This window comes from Xiphophorus maculatus, chromosome 16 (genome assembly GCF_002775205.1).
Source record: "Xiphophorus maculatus strain JP 163 A chromosome 16, X_maculatus-5.0-male, whole genome shotgun sequence".
NCBI lineage: Eukaryota > Metazoa > Chordata > Actinopteri > Cyprinodontiformes > Poeciliidae > Xiphophorus > Xiphophorus maculatus.
Genome location: NC_036458.1, coordinates 22886797 through 22902480, shown reverse-complemented (window position 1 = coordinate 22902480; position 15684 = coordinate 22886797). Strand labels below are relative to the sequence as shown.

The following is a 15684-nucleotide window of genomic DNA, read 5'->3' as shown; positions in this document are numbered from 1 at the left end:
GCGGCCCTGAGCAGATAGCTCGGAGTTAGCAACAGGTGAAATAATAGCAAACGAATAAAACTTCGTGTTTAGTAAACACTCAAATATCGCAACTTACTTATCAATGACACACACTTATAAGGAGAACACACATATATTGCAAATCTCTGCCACGTGTTAGCACAGTGGCTCGGCTACCGAACTTCCAAACCAGATATCAGCAACATCTGTCTGCTTATTTTTTCAGTTTTTAACTTTACCTTATCAAGTTATCATTTGCATGACTTTACAAGAAAGCTTTTCTAGGAATTCTTAAGGGAATGAATTACAGTCACTGAAGAAAACTTGTTAAAGCCTGTAAGACTGAGGGAGGTTCACATTCCAGCAGGAGAAAAACTCTAAACATACAGAAGTCAAGAGTTTAATGGCATCTTGTACGTCAAAGTAAATTATATGTGTGAGAATATATGTGTGAGAAATGATCAAGTCAAACTCCACACCAAGGGTTTGAATATTTTAACTCGCTCTATATTGAGAGAAAAAGAAAAGCTTCTCTCTTTTTCTTCTTCCATGAAGCCGCGGAGAAGAAAATGGGGAGAGTGACTACAACTGCTGTTTTTAAAAAATTAACAGAGCGGTGGTGTTATATTGGAGGTGTTAAGTGTTTGGGCTCCCCCTGCTCCTTCTGAGTGGGTTTCACCGCGAACTTGCGGTTTCATTGCGCTTCTGGGCATGTTTTGGGTGCTTTTATTCTGAAATGCTCGCAGCGGAAAATGCTGTTGCTACGAGGAAGATAACACAGCCTTCCTGCCTTCTGCTGCTTCACCGGACGATTTGAAACAGTAAGCACAGGTTTATTTAAGCATGTCAAGACGTGTTAACATATATTAAAAAAAAACAAAAGATACACTGTAGAAAGTTGAACAGCTACCAAAGACAACCGGAAGTTGTTCGGCTCGTGGGCTAACAAGCTCAAGCTAGGCTAATTTGCAACTGTCTGTCTTTTTCAATACGTTACAACAGTTTTGCACATGTAAACTTGATACGTGATTGTTAGTAATAATAATAATAAACACTTGTCGTTTGTGAAGAGTCTGTAATGCATCTTCGTGGTTACATCAAATATTACCTTTTAATATAAAAGCATAATAGGCATTAATAAGCTAATGTCTGTGTTTGGTGTACCTATTCCTCTATTATTCCTTTCAAAGAAAAAAAGCCTTTTAAAGCCCTAGTATGCTGTTTGCGCATGCTCCTATGAATTATACCGTTCAAATAAAAACTTAACGTCAAATAACTCTTATTGTAAAATATTTATTAAGCTTCCACTGACGACAGTCTTAACAACTATCGCTGGACGGATTTATCTGAGGAATTCATTGTGTTTTGCATGTTGTTATGGATCTCATGGGGAGAATACTGTCAAAGCTGCTGGAGCGAGATAATGAGAACCAGAGGAAATAAGAGCAGACTGAGAGATGATCCTGCACATCGGCTCTGCATAGAGAGCAGAGAGGGATGGAGGCAGGCTGAGGGAAAGTTGCGACGCCATTGAAGTTGATATTTTTTGGTGTGTATCCGAGTGTGTGCACGCATACTGAGTACACACAACCTCCGACCTCTCAGTCACCTAGGCTGCAATGAGGGGACTGTGAATCTGCCGCTGTGCCCTATAAGAACAGTAATACTTTGAGCAAGAATCCTGCCTTTCACCCGCACCTCCTCCTTACATGACTTTCTTTTTCTGCTCCACACCTCCACCCTTCATCTTTATGTCTTCCCCCATATCCTCCCCTCCATCTTTAAGCTCAGAACATCTGGTGTCAGCCTGTCAGAAGCTGGTCTTCACCACAAATCTGAGCCAGGCTGTTTGGAAGCAATTCTTGTCTCGTATAAATGTATAAATTAGCACTTTGCATGTTTTCCCTGCAACATTAAGGTTTGCAGTAAGTGTCTTAGAGTTTTGCTAGCAGACTAAAACTTCTTTGTGCAACACAACAGTACAATTTGTGTTCACACCAGAGAGGTGAACACAAATTCAACTCTGGTTTGAGGAAATGAACAACGTCTGGCAACGTCATATTTATGTCTGCAGACGATGGCTTTTTGAACTGCCAGAAGAGATTAGACAGAAAAAAAACCGCTGAGCTGTTTGTGTATGACTTTGTGTACCTCGAGTACATGTGTCACACTAATAGTTGCCTGAAAATAACCAACATTTTTGTGGAATTTAATCGCCGATGCGTCGTCTTGTATGTTTTCAAGTATTGCGCACGGTTGACAAATGACAGAAATAATCATGAGAACAGTTTCTGATTTATCCCGAAATGTGAGAAAATGTATCTGTGCCTAATTGTACTTGAGATCTAAGGAGTTTGGGAATTTCATTAATAAAAACCACAACAAAACAACAAAGTCACTTGGTTGCAAAATGTCAGCCAGTGACTAAGCAGTTTTTTTTGGCTTCGAGTAAACAAACTTTACTTTATGTTTGGTCTGAAAGGCAGGCATGAACTCTTAATGGCATGAAAACCCAGAGTAAGAACCGTCTGGTTTCACACCGTCACAGGATCTAATTGATCTGATGTGAAACAGAGAAGTGTCAGCCGTTCTTACTGTTGCTTAATCTCATTAGTGAGACGCCATCTTTGAGAATTATGGCAGTTTTGACGGCATCATTTTTGTAAAACCTTGGTATACCTTGACCTTAACTCTTTTTAATGCGTGCTAGCGTCCATTATGCTGAAGATTTTCAGGTGAAAGAAGAATTTAGTCTTGATACCAGTTTACTAGGCAATTTTAAAAGCTTCATCTTTCAAGGTGGTCTGTTTTCTTCCACACATGTTTTCATTCCTGTATGTGGAACAAGAGCTTTGTGCTTCAGGCAGAGGAGGCTTTTTAAAGAGATTTTAAACCACAGCTTGTGATTTTCGTTTTATTCTACCCATAACTTCCTCCAGACATGAAACTTTGACGTCTATTTCAGATCAATTGTGTGTTTGAACGTTTGATGAAATCACGTGTAGGCCTGTCACGATAACAAATTTTGCTGAGCAATTAATTGTCTCAAAAATTATTGCGATAAACGATAATATTGTTTGAAGACCTTTTTACACTGATTTAATGGAAATGACGTAATAATGCATGTGATTTCCTGCCAAAGATAGATACACTTTATTTTCAAAAGAACACTAAACACTGGAGATGATAAACAAAATAAACAAAACGACCAAAAACAAAAATAAAATGGATTCTCAGTCTCCATTAACAAAAAACGCACTTGAATAAAAACTAAACAAAATAAAGCCAAAGTGGAAATAAATTCAACCAAAAGAGTGAAGTCTGTATATTATGTTGCCCTTCAGTAACAATTAGATTTAAATAGAGAAGATGGGCACATCGACTACCTGATGCAATAGTTCACACTACACGTTTTTTTTTTCCCAGATTGTCCCCTTCCAACAATCTTAGAACGCTGAGCTGAACGTTCTAAGATTGTCGCTTGCGATTTCGTAACCGATCATTGTGTAGTGTGTGGTGTGTTACGGTAGATCGTCGTTGCCACTCCGATCTAAATCACGGGTTTTCCCCGACTGGGAGCTTAACGCAGCCTGTTGAATGTGACAGGTAGCCAATCAGAAAGCGCGGATTCCCCTCCTTGCTTGTAGCCATTATTTTGTGCCCATTGTTGGACACCACACAGCACGATCGAACCGTTATACCTAGGATTTCTGTCGACTAATGTGTGGTCTCAGGTTTTGAAAATGGGCCGACAATCAACCGACAGCTCTAAGATCGTGTCGTGTGAACTGGGCATTTCATTAAGAAAATGAGGAAGGGAGGGTCAGTGGAGAGCACCGGAGTTGAGCCTTTTTTCGTTCAGTGTCATCAACAGAAGGAGAAAAAGGCCGGAAGAGACGATAAAGCCAATAATTAAAATGAGGTCGATAGTTTTAATTTATTATACGATTAATTGATTTATCGTTTATCGCGACAGGCCTAATCACGTGTGTCTTCTGTTCATAACATCTTTTGCTTTTTTAGGTTATTTGTGTGGAAGGCATAGATTTAAAAATGTGTGTTTAAAAGTGGAGAGAAAAAGTCTGTAATCATAGAAAGCTGGATGAGCGGGATTGCAGCAAGCTCTTGATTCATCGACTTAATTAGAGATTTCAAAACATCCTGTTAGCTGTTTGCTTCAGGGAAACTGTTTATGACTTTTGTTCTTAGCGACCTGAGATGCCTCGGCTTTCACACAGTTTCCCACATTCTTTTAATGAGGTTTGCCAGATTGGATTTGAATGTGCTTCGAACATTTTGGGTCTCTGTGCATATTTAGAACTGGACCCTTTAGATCAGACCGCCCAAGATGGCTAGAGTGCAGATGTTCAGATGAGAACAAACGGCTAGTAAGTGTCAGGGAGAACCGAAATGCAAACGGCGCCGGGGCATAATGAAGATTTATTTAACACAAGGACTTGACATGACATAACCTATTCACCAAACTGCAGGCTTAAGACCCACAAGAGCCCCATACCAGACAAAGGCATGACTCGAACTTAAACACTACGCGAGACAGTAACTGATCAGGAAACACAGGTGACAAACATGAGCTGAATGAACTGGAAGGAAACAACACAAATGTGGGCATTATTGGGAAGTAGAACCTCATTTGTTTGCTTCTTTTTGTCTCATACTCTGTAACTTGGTCTGGATCAAACGTAAAGGTCAGGATCGTTAAGAGTTCATTACTTTACACTGAACCTTTACCCCTGCTTACAAAAAAATCCCAGGAAATTTGATAACCACATGTGAATTTCTGATGATGTTTTTGGAGCCTGAACTCTTAATGTTGCGTTTTTACTGCCGTACAGAACTGTGGGAGTCTGGCTTCTCTTCAGCTCATTACAATCTAATCAGTAATTGTTTACAGTTGGCTCTCTTAAACCCTCAGAAATTTGTCAAATTACTCCAAACTCCCTGTGAATGTGTAAACTGGCAGGTGTTGAAAATATTCTCGGCGTGGCCCCAGATACCTCATAGTTACTGAAAAAAATTCCTGATGTAGAAACCTAAAAGTTTCCTATACAGCTCTGTCTATGGACTTTCTCATACAGTCTCTAAAACTGTGCCGGCCCCATCCACATGAATCTGTATCTGTGTCACACCGTGTCCAGAATCTTAAACTAAAGTGATGTTTATGTCTTTAACATCCAAACCGATCCATTGAGCTGTGATCCTGACCCCCCTGAGACATTCACTCCTTCAGCCAGAAGGTGGTGTTACGAGATTGATGTCATTGTGGTCAAAGGTATGTCTTTGCCACAGCTGACTTTATAGTTTGGTCCCCTTGGCATTATGCAGTCGGTCGTAGATTAGACGAAGACGAGATAAAAACATTTGCTGGTGGATGATCAAAGAGGGCCCACATTCAGCTTTACCCTGACAGATTTACTGCAAGACAATAAAACAGAGGAAGCAGGGCGAGGAATCTGATTTTGGGACATAAATTTGACTCTCTTTCTTCGAGGGCATCCGGATTATTGGGTCTAATTGTATGCGGTGTTGTGTATACTTGTACATGTACGCATGCTCAGACCTACATCAGCCTATTTGTCTGTTCGGTACGCCAGTACAGCCCAACGGCACGGAAAAAGAGAGGGAGAATTAGAGAGAGTCAGCCAGCAAATGAAAGAGTCAGAGTAAAAAATACAGAAAACATTACAGCTTTTTGAAGTCATTCAAGAAGTGAGTTTAATGAGATTCCCTCCCTTCATCCTCTTGGATGGATGGATGTTATGATAAGGATATAGGACACCCAATGTACCAATAAATTAATAAATCCTGAATGCAGACCCAGTTCTCCAACTTTAAAAAAAAAAAATTATTTGGCAAGCAGACTTGAATTGGCATCAACATCTTACAAGTGAGTCTTTGTGTCCTTATGCTAGCATAATCTTAAGCCCAGCATGGATATGATGTTCAGCTCAGTTCACTACTGTAATTATATTCTTCAATGCTGAGTAAAGAAAAAAAAAAGTTGTCATAATGAATACAGGCTGCCTTTAATGTCAAAGAACTCTTACTGTAAAGTGTTTATTAAGCTTCCACATTTATGACAGTCTTAGCTGCTCTAGCTGGATGGGTGTAATATTTATGTGAGGAATTCATCGTGTTTGTATTTTCACTTTGGCAGCGTTGAGCTCAAACTGAGGATGACTGACTCGTCGCTTCTCAACTCCGAGCTGGAGTTACAGCAACAAGAGGAACTCTACCAGCAGCTGCTGTTCCAGGTCATCACCCTCCCCTTATTTTATCACGTCTGGCTTGCCGTTAGTATTCACAGTACAAGAATTTTGCAATTGTCATATATTTTGATGTTTAAATGGTAGATCTCAAGGTATTTCATTAGGATATTATAAGAGAGTAAGTCAAAGTAGAACACGTATTGTACAGGCAGCTTCTCTCAGAAAATTAGAATATTGTGGAAAAGTTTCATTTCAGAATCTGAAGCTCATATTTTAATGATTGATTAATAGAGAGTGAAATAGGTCAAGCTTCATTTTTGGCTTCCAGATAATGAAAAGCCAAAAACCAGCGTCTCAGCAAATGAGAATATTTTGAAAAGACTGCTGACTGGACGGTTATGAACAACCTCCACAAGGAGGGTCGGTGACTAAAGGTCATCGCTAAAGAGGCTGGTTGTTTACACGTTTTCATTGAAGGTTGAGTGGAAGGAAAACCTCTGGTATGAAAAGGTACACCAGCAACACCTTTTCAAACCACAGCCTTATAGAATGTCGAGCAAAATAAATACAGGCTGAGGCAGGTGTCAGTCTGGGAAATCTCAGCGCGCCATTCTGAAATTATATTGAATTTTTTTTCATGAATTTCCTGATCTATACATGCCAATTTATTAATTTACTTCTTTTTTCTGACAAAATCTGAAAATTCAGTCAATTAAATTCTTGTCTTTGGATGCACAAAGATAAAACTTGTCAGACATTTTGATCTTAATAGTGGCTAAATTTACTTACAACTCCAGATTCTGATTTACAAGCACAACATTTGCATACCATGGATGTTTTGCACGCAGGCATTAAGAAGAAATTTGTTGCCGTTTAATTTACAAGGTTACATCGCTTAATTCACAACGAGAACAAAATATAGAATGCAGTTAAATAAAATAGTTTAATGCTCTGAGTCAGCAACATATTTTGTAGTGCGTGCAACTGGAGAAGGGAGCAAAAGTAAAGAATGCATAACTTGTCCAAACACATGGATAATAAAATAACTGTTGTTTGTGCAGACGAGGGGAAAGCTGCAGGCAGAAACTCCAGATTCCACACTAATCCGGCCTCAACCAGGTAAGCATTTTGAAACATAATCCAGGTACTTCAAATCATCCGGGCCTGAACAAACAGTAGGATTACGGGATCATGCAAGCTGTGGAACAAAGCAGAGCAAGCAATACTGAAATCCCTGATCGCCAAGAGTGGAGGTGGAAAGGTGGAAATTCTAGAATCGTAATGTTTCATTTAAGAAATTCTGTCCATCATTTAAATCTTGGTTCGTCCAAAAGGACACAAACAATCAAGATTGAAATATCTGAAACAGAAAGAAACTCCTACCTGACGTCTCCAGCTGAAGTCCACACCTCAAACTGATGAAATGCTGCAGTGGAAGTCTAAAGGACAGAAAACAAAAAAACAAAGTAGTGTAATTTAGGGCGCATTCACACCAGCCCTGTCCATTCTCAAGAGTTTCATACTCAAACTCTCCTTTGTTTGTTTAGAAAGTCTGGTTCGTTTGCGGAGGAGTGAATTCCGTGATGTTCCCCTCCCATCCACCAGGTGTCTCTCTCTTTTTTTTAAAATTCTTTTCAGGAAGCCGGCAGATGGGTTGGCCCCCTAATTGAACCATATTTTGAACCATATATCCCAGAGCCATATTTTTGTATAAATAAATAGTTGTTTGTATAGACCCACTCGCCTGTCTCCCGTTTTTGCCATCCCCTTTGAGCCAGGCGCGACAATTTTGTAAACGAACTCCGATGTGGACCAAAAAAGCGAACATTGGTTTGCCTATAAGCCTGGGTTTCTGTTCTGTTAAAGTGAACTCTGATGCGGTGCGAATGCATGACAGTAGAACTCTCCAAAAGCAGGAAGTGGACTACATCATCTACGACTGTATGGATACAACCAAAACAAACTCGCTAACGGAAGGAACGACTCGTGGTCTTTTGCCAAAGACAGAAGGGAAATCCTACAATCGCTAAAATCTGACGCCACAAAATTTTTACTTACATTTTGTGAAGAAGAAAGTTGCTCTCAATTGATTCAAAGGTTTCCCTGTTGTGTCCTTCAGTGGTTCGTGGTGCAGCGCCCCCATGGGCGAGGGGGTGAGCAGGTTTTTTTTTTTTTTAACTGGTTTGACACAGTGCAGTGTGGGAGCGAACCGGGCCAGCTGAAAATGGAACAGATGTGGCAATTATGGTCCACAATCAAACCGAGGTGGGAAAACACCCAGTGTCCCAAACTCTCAACAGAGTTGCTGTTGGAAGTCGATAAACAATAGAAAATTGCTTGTACCTAATTATTCTGGATGGCTGCAGGCCTACAGTTCTTATGTCATTGGGAGGGTTCAGGGTTTTATGACTTTGTATCTTAAATCATGTTAAGCCTTAGTGGGTGTAAAGTGGAATAGATCAGCGTGTCATGTTGTAACGGTAACATTTCACCTAATTAGTCTGGTCTGACTCCTCCCACCCCCACACACGAAACATCTGGAAGACATTTTTTTTTTTCATTAATACGAAGCTTGTAGACTTTATGGTTTCCTTTCGCTTTCTCCTCTTTAGTACTTTCTTTTCCACATTTCCTCTCTTTCCTCCACCCAGGTCTGTGTGTGAAGACGTTCTCGGAGCCGAACAAGCAGAAGGTTTTCATAAACATCTGCCAGTCGACTTCCGTCCCGCCCCCGCCACAACTCTCCCGAGAGGAGCTTGTGCAGCTGCTCCAGTCGGAGGATCCCAGCGGCTACAGAGTTCCGATGAGCCTGGGCGAGCCGCACGCAGAAACAGACAACAGTAAAAAGCCGAAGCCTACAGATTTCTTAAGATGACGGAAATGTGAAGGTTGTGATGTGACCTGTAATTGGGTCAAAAGGTTTGGTTAGTCAAAATAGTGCTACAGTATTTGACATTCTGAGCTAACCTTTCTCTTTATTTGTTTAGAATAGCGTTTCTCAACAGGGGGCAGTATCGCCCCCCGGGGGGCGTTCAGAGGACGGCAGGGGGCGCTGGCGGAAATTTTTACAAAAGGGGGGCACTGCGATTCCTTTGGGGGGCGTTTGGTACAAGATGAACTTTACACCTTAAATGCACAACAATACCAGTTTAGACTTTGAGCAACTTGCTAAAACTGTGTTGTGTAACATTAAAACATGCTTGGCTGCAACTGTATCCATGGCAGCTCTCCTCCTCTTCAGTATTTGTTAGCTTATTGACGCAGCTCTGCGCTCCTGCTACTGGTAGCTTCACCGCGTCAGTTCAGCGTCACACTGGCTGATGACGTTGCTGTGATTCACTTGTCTGGTGTCTGATTTTCAAATATTTTATGCTTTATTGAGGATTTTTGAACATATGTTTTGCCAGTGCTGTGATCACGTCAAAGCAGCAAATTATATTGAAAAGTGTTTTATTGTCCGTCTGGAAGCTGCCCGCTTCCATGGAAGGACAACGAAATATCGCTCTTATAAACATGTAATGACTAAAATCACGACACCCTCTCTGTGTATCCCTCAAAAAAAATGAACCAATGTAAATAAAGAATAAAATGAGCACGTTGCACAAAACTCTGAAACAGGAGAACCGGGGCACAGAACGGAGCGACAGACTAGATGTGAATCAGGGCGTAAAAACAGAGAATCTGACGCTGAACTGTGAAAAATCAATGAGTGGCAAATCAATACATGATGATCAGGCGGCGCAGCAGGTGAATAGCATGATGAGCGAAGATTACTGGTGGTGAGCGTCAATACAAACGATAAAATAAATCTAGCAACGGGAAAGAAACGAAAGAGGACATAATAAACCAAGAGAGGATAATACTGATCAAAGAAAACTAAATGGAAATGAATGAAGAACAAAATGCAAGAAAAAACTAAGAAACTAAAGTAAATACAGAGGAATAAGTCTGTATGGCAAGACCTTTCAAGCAATAATTAATACAGAGAACTATATGACAAGAACAGACAGATGCCGTTTTCAGATAAAAGGTCAAATAATATTGTTGAAGTGCCATGGGTTTGTTGGGACAACATCTAGCACTAAGAAGAAATTGATCTTACAGACGATAAAAGTAAAGAACACTCAGCTACATGTGAATGAAACCCTGGACTTGCATGAACTCTGAGCAGCTGCATTCCATTATAGCGCCACCTATCTGCTGCTGTCTTTCAGACTCTCAGGGTTGCACAGCCTACGACGTCGTCATCAACCAGGACTTCTTCCAGAAGAGTCAGGTGACTTGTCAGATGGCACGTTTATCATGTTTGGTGCTGTACAGCGTAGTAAAGCGTGTGTGACGGCGTCTCGCAGAGGGATCCTCTGTTCCAGCAGTTTGTTATCTTGGTGTCTGTGGAGGGCCTGGAGAATAAATACAGTCTGGAGCTGAACAGAGGTGAGTCTGCGCCCGCGTGTTTGTCTCTCTGATGATGTCGGACCACGTCGAGACACGGTTTTGGGGATGTGTTTGTGCAGACTGGAAAGTGCTGAAGAACAGAAAATTCCTGGGCTCTGTCAGTGAGCAGAACATCCGGACGAAGAGCAGGCCGGTGATCCAGGAACTGCAGCCTCAGTACGTCGCTTCGTTTCAACGCTGAACGCTCGCGGTGCCCCGAAATGTTTTCCTACGACTTTAACTCGTTAGAATCACAACCTTAAACCTCAGTGTATTTTATCGGGATTAAGCGAGAGAGAAACCAACATAAAGCGGATTGTGTCTTATTTATTACAACTAAAACTCTGAAAAGACTGGAGACTTTTGTCATCCAGTTTCTGGTAGAAACAGAGAGACATGAGCTAAATAAGCCATCATGCAAGTGGAAACTGTTGAACTTGTTTTAATTTGGCATGTGATTAATTGGTTTATTGCAACAGACTTAGCCTCAGTGTTGCCATTTTTAGCAATTTTGTAAATAAAAATGAATAAATAAAAATCCGTATTGGCCAACATGGGAATGATCATCAGCCAGAAAACTGCAATCGGTTCTCCGTCCTGCTTTTTCTATCGACATATTTCACTTTCTGTTTCTGGATTCCCATGTACTTTTATTGCCACGTGAAATCTTGTTGAAGTTTTAATGTGACAGCGTTCTAATGCACTGTGCAAGTCTCTGATTTGTCCTCTAGCTGCAGTTCAGTGCTTGTTCTTGGCATGAGGCAACATTAGAAGTAATGGAATTCCATATTAAAACAATGGAAGCTTTAATTTTACACTGAAATGGTGTAAATAATGAATGAAGGTTGAATCTCTGTCTGCCCTCAGGGAAAACGCCCCAGCATGTGTTAAAAGGTGAGACGGCTCTTACTCTCGCTGCCTTTTATGCTACATTAAAGTAGCGCTGGTCACATGGATGTGTGGATCTTCTCTGTGCTCAGACCAGAATGCTCGCTGGTGGTGGAGCCCCCTACTGGACACCCGGAGTACCTCATTGCAGAGATAAAGCTCCCTGGAGTGGTAAGCTGTGCATTTGGTCCTTAGGGACCAAATTAAACAATTAGAAAACAGAGTTTGTGGGAAGTGAAGATGATGAGATATTACCCAAGCAATTAGTTCGACTGGGAAACGTTATGAGGCCAGCAGTCCCAAAACACTGTGGGCGGAAGCTTGTTTAGTGTTTAAAATTTATGGCAGGACATTTGAAGGGTGGGAGGGGGATAAACTGCAAATGCTTGCTTGGAGTGAAACAAACACAGCAAATCATCTTTCTTTTTTTCTTCATGTGTTTATTTTCTACCAGATAGACCTGTTAGAATTTCACAATTCACAACGCGTCGTCTCGAGGTAGTTTTCACAAAAAAAATAAAAAAGGTCAGCAAATCTACAGCAGAGTGCTGATTTAAAGGGACAGTGTTATGAAAAATCATGCTGTAATGTTATTCCCTCATCAAAAACAGACCTGGAGTGTTGCTTTGATTCTTTCATGCATAACTTAATGTCCTGTGGCAAAACGCCTGGGTGGACCTAGCTCCGCCTTCGAAGTGCAGCTCCTCCTCAGGGCTGCAGTTTCCAAGCTTCTGTCTCACAAGTAGCCCGTGACGCCCCCACTCAGCTCCTTCAGACTAGTTCCACCAGGTTAGCAAACACCTGGTGGACCTGCACGTCTGCTGAGCTCATTACAGGAGCCACTTCTCAGAGCATCGCATGTGAAAATGTTGTTAAAGGGTTAATAGAGGAGCCGTGTTGTGATGACTTCCTGAAGTTTCAGAAAGAGCAGGAGTTTCTAAAGAGACGGAGGTCCTATTACAAGAAGTTTAATCACAAAGTCAAATTTCTTTCAAGTTATATTTGATACATACAGCGTTCTTAGGATGACTGACGGTAACACAGTTACTTGATTGTGCTATAAAATGACTCTATGTACCTGGAGAATTCATAACACTGCCTCTAAATTCATACCTAGAGTTCATAACAGCCTCACAGCATCTGTAATAAACCTAAGCAATATTTTAAAACCAGTCTGATTGAGTCATTAAATAATGTACCCTAAGTAACTGCCAATGATGTTGTCGGTGTTTTGATGCGTTTTGCTTCTGTTTGATACTTTCTTCAGTCTTGCTGTTTTATAAGTGTCTATAAAAAAAATTGACTTGGCTAAAGGTTATTTTATGACACAGTAAAAAAAATATTGGCTGCCATTTAAAGACTTTTAGTGAAATGCCTAAAATGTCAACCTGTCAAAATAAAGCAAGATTCTCCAGAGCCTGATTCATCCATGCTCTGTTGGTACTGCAGCCAGAATCCGATAGTTAAAGTGTTATTGTTGCTAGACTTGCATTACTAAAGAGGAAACAAACATTACACGACATGGCATGCTTGCCTCCCGCTCTACATGCAGTACAACCTGTCGCTGACACTCAGCCAGAGGCGCACGGCTTCACCGCCGAACCAGCTGGACGGTTTGTTGTGTCAAATCACGACATTCGACAACCTCGCAAAAGTAACACAATTGAAAGCATCGAGGAGCCAGTTCAGACCAGTTTGTGCATTAAGTCTTAACAGTAGAAGGCGTTTCGGTTGACATAATTATCTACCCGTCAGTACTGGCCTGTTTAAATCGTTGCTACAAGTCATTGTTCACAACCTGATTTAAGAGATTTAATTGGAATATTTCTTTGGCACACCACGTTGGCAGCCAGCGCGGCGCTGCCTTGGGCCGGGACGTCTCAGCAGGTGCCGTGGTGTCGTCTCGTTTCACGGAGAGGTTTTTGCTTCATCTTGATCCGACACCTAGCAGTTAGTTTCACCGCAGCATCTGTAGTCGAGCTGGCACATTACATGAAAGGGGTAATGAGGAACAGGGACGGCGTCAACTAATGCAGAGCAGTCGTTGGGTTTTGGCGGCCTTTTGGGTTCTCTGTAGAACAAACAATCTGCATTACTTTGTGTGGGTCAGCCGCACGAAGTCCCAATGAAAATATTCTGGTTTAGGTTCCTGGACCTCCTGAGTGGATCTCACACACAGGAACATGGAGTAGAAACCAGATCCAGAGAGTGTCACCATGTTGCACCGCTCCCAGCCAAAAACAACCAATCAGAGCCAGAGGGAGGGTCTTAACGCTGTCAGTCAAGCTTGTGCATGCAACCGTTTCATTAAAACATGCTAACTGGTGTCCAGTTAGCATGGAGACCTGTCATTAGGTGCCCATGCTAACTATCCTTAGCATTCGCAACATGGACTGCTAAATGCAATGTAGCAGACAGCAAGGAGGGTGATTGATAGCACTAAGACCCGCCTCTTGGCCCTGATTGGTTGATAGCACTGGGAGAAGGCAGAGAAGCTAAATTTTTTTCACAGATTGTCTCAGTTTCAACAAATATGTAAACATTTTTTTTTTTTAAATAAAAGTCACATACTGCAGCATTAAAAAATGCCTTATTTTGTCAAATATTAAAAAGGAAAATGTGTTTTATGCCAAAATACCTTCACACTGTAGAGGGCTGGGTTTGTTTCAAGCGAGTCACCTTGTTCTCTGCAGTCATCTTCTCGCTCTCTGGTTCTGGACGTCGGAGAGGACCGGCTGGTGCTGACGGCGCGACCGTCGCTCTACCACCTCGACATCTTCCACCCGTTCTTGGTTGACCAGCAGAACAGTGTGGCGCAGTACAACAAGAGCACACAGGTACGCAGAACTAACCAGGTGGGAAAGGAGAGCCCTCCCTCCTTTGGTTTCCACAACTGCGTCCGCAAAATTTGCTCCTTACGTTCACAACATATGCAGCTTTATCACTTCTGCTTTGCAGTGTGAAAAATTTACGGTTTCTGTTGTTTCTTACAGATTCTCACTGTCACCATGCCGGTGGGCTCATCAGCGCCATGAAGCTGCTGAAGGATCTTATTTATTTTTTCCTACAAAAAAAAAAATGCTGTGACAATTAAAGTTTGTTTTTTTGTTAAAAGTGAAATCTGTTTCTAATTTTGTTAGGACCCGTACTGATTCATTCCGACTCATTGATTGTGTGGATGGTGACGCCTTAAAAACGTTGGCGCAATTAATTGCAGTTTTGTTTGTTTTTGTGTTTCAACACAGACAAAAATTCAGAGCGGAACCTTTATGCTTGTGCGTTTCTGGTACGCCGCTAATCTTAGCGGACAGGTGACATCTACAGACGGAAATGGTCGACAGAGCCGCTTCTCTTGGACAAACGTTTGCTTCAAAAAATCAATTTGATTGGACGCTGGAAAAAACTGTTGCTGTGTTCAAGTAGTGCTAACAGGCATTAGCCTATCGGTGAAGCTATTCAAACCTAAGATAGCAACTGAATGCTAAACATATAGCAGCAGCACAGACATCCCCAATGCTGACGTTAGCGTCCACATTTCTAAAGAAGTCCCATGAAGAATCGGGGCTTTTCATGAAACACCTGGAAAACTGAACAGGTGTTACAGGCTTATGCACCAAGCTAACGGCTAAATAACCCAAATGACAGATAAAGAATAATAAATCTTTGCTGTTGAGCTCACATGTCTATTCATGCAACAATTTAGTAGCAAAAAGGTTGTTTTTTTAAATTGAGAACGTTGCTCATTTTGCTCATCCATACCTCTCTCTCTCTCTCCCTCCCTCCCTCTTTCACTCTCTCCATCCATCACCCCCCCTGCCCCTTTTTATTCCTTTCATCCCCCTCTCCACCTGCCCTGTGGCACCCCTCCATTTGTCCAGTGAGGTCATCCCTGTGTTCTCCCTAATCCTCCGAGGTGCTCGTCTTTCTGCCTCTGCTTAATCCGCCCATGGCCCCCGGCCCTGACCACACACACACACACACACACATCTGCTCATATGTGCACAGACCCAGTTATTCTTGTATTGTATGCTCAGTCCCACAGTAATTCCGCAGCCTGCATGCACTCATTGTTATTCAGTCAGTTATATATATATATATACACATAATATCGCTCCACCTCTTGGTATAAAATCTG

General features: G+C 41.7%; 1 protein-coding gene across 1 annotated transcript; it reads left to right on the top strand.

The window, feature by feature from the left end:
- The first annotated feature begins 751 nt into the window (after positions 1-751).
- On the top strand, positions 752-15567 carry pih1d1 (PIH1 domain containing 1). The gene is made up of 11 exons (XM_005802767.3): positions 752-821; positions 6176-6272; positions 7289-7346; positions 8879-9067; positions 10442-10503; positions 10580-10661; positions 10742-10838; positions 11529-11555; positions 11642-11720; positions 14243-14386; positions 14543-15567. The coding sequence occupies exons 2-11, from the start codon at positions 6195-6197 to the stop codon at positions 14582-14584; spliced, it is 858 nt and encodes a 285-aa protein (XP_005802824.1). The 5' UTR covers positions 752-821; positions 6176-6194; the 3' UTR covers positions 14585-15567.
- The last annotated feature ends 117 nt before the right edge of the window (positions 15568-15684 follow it).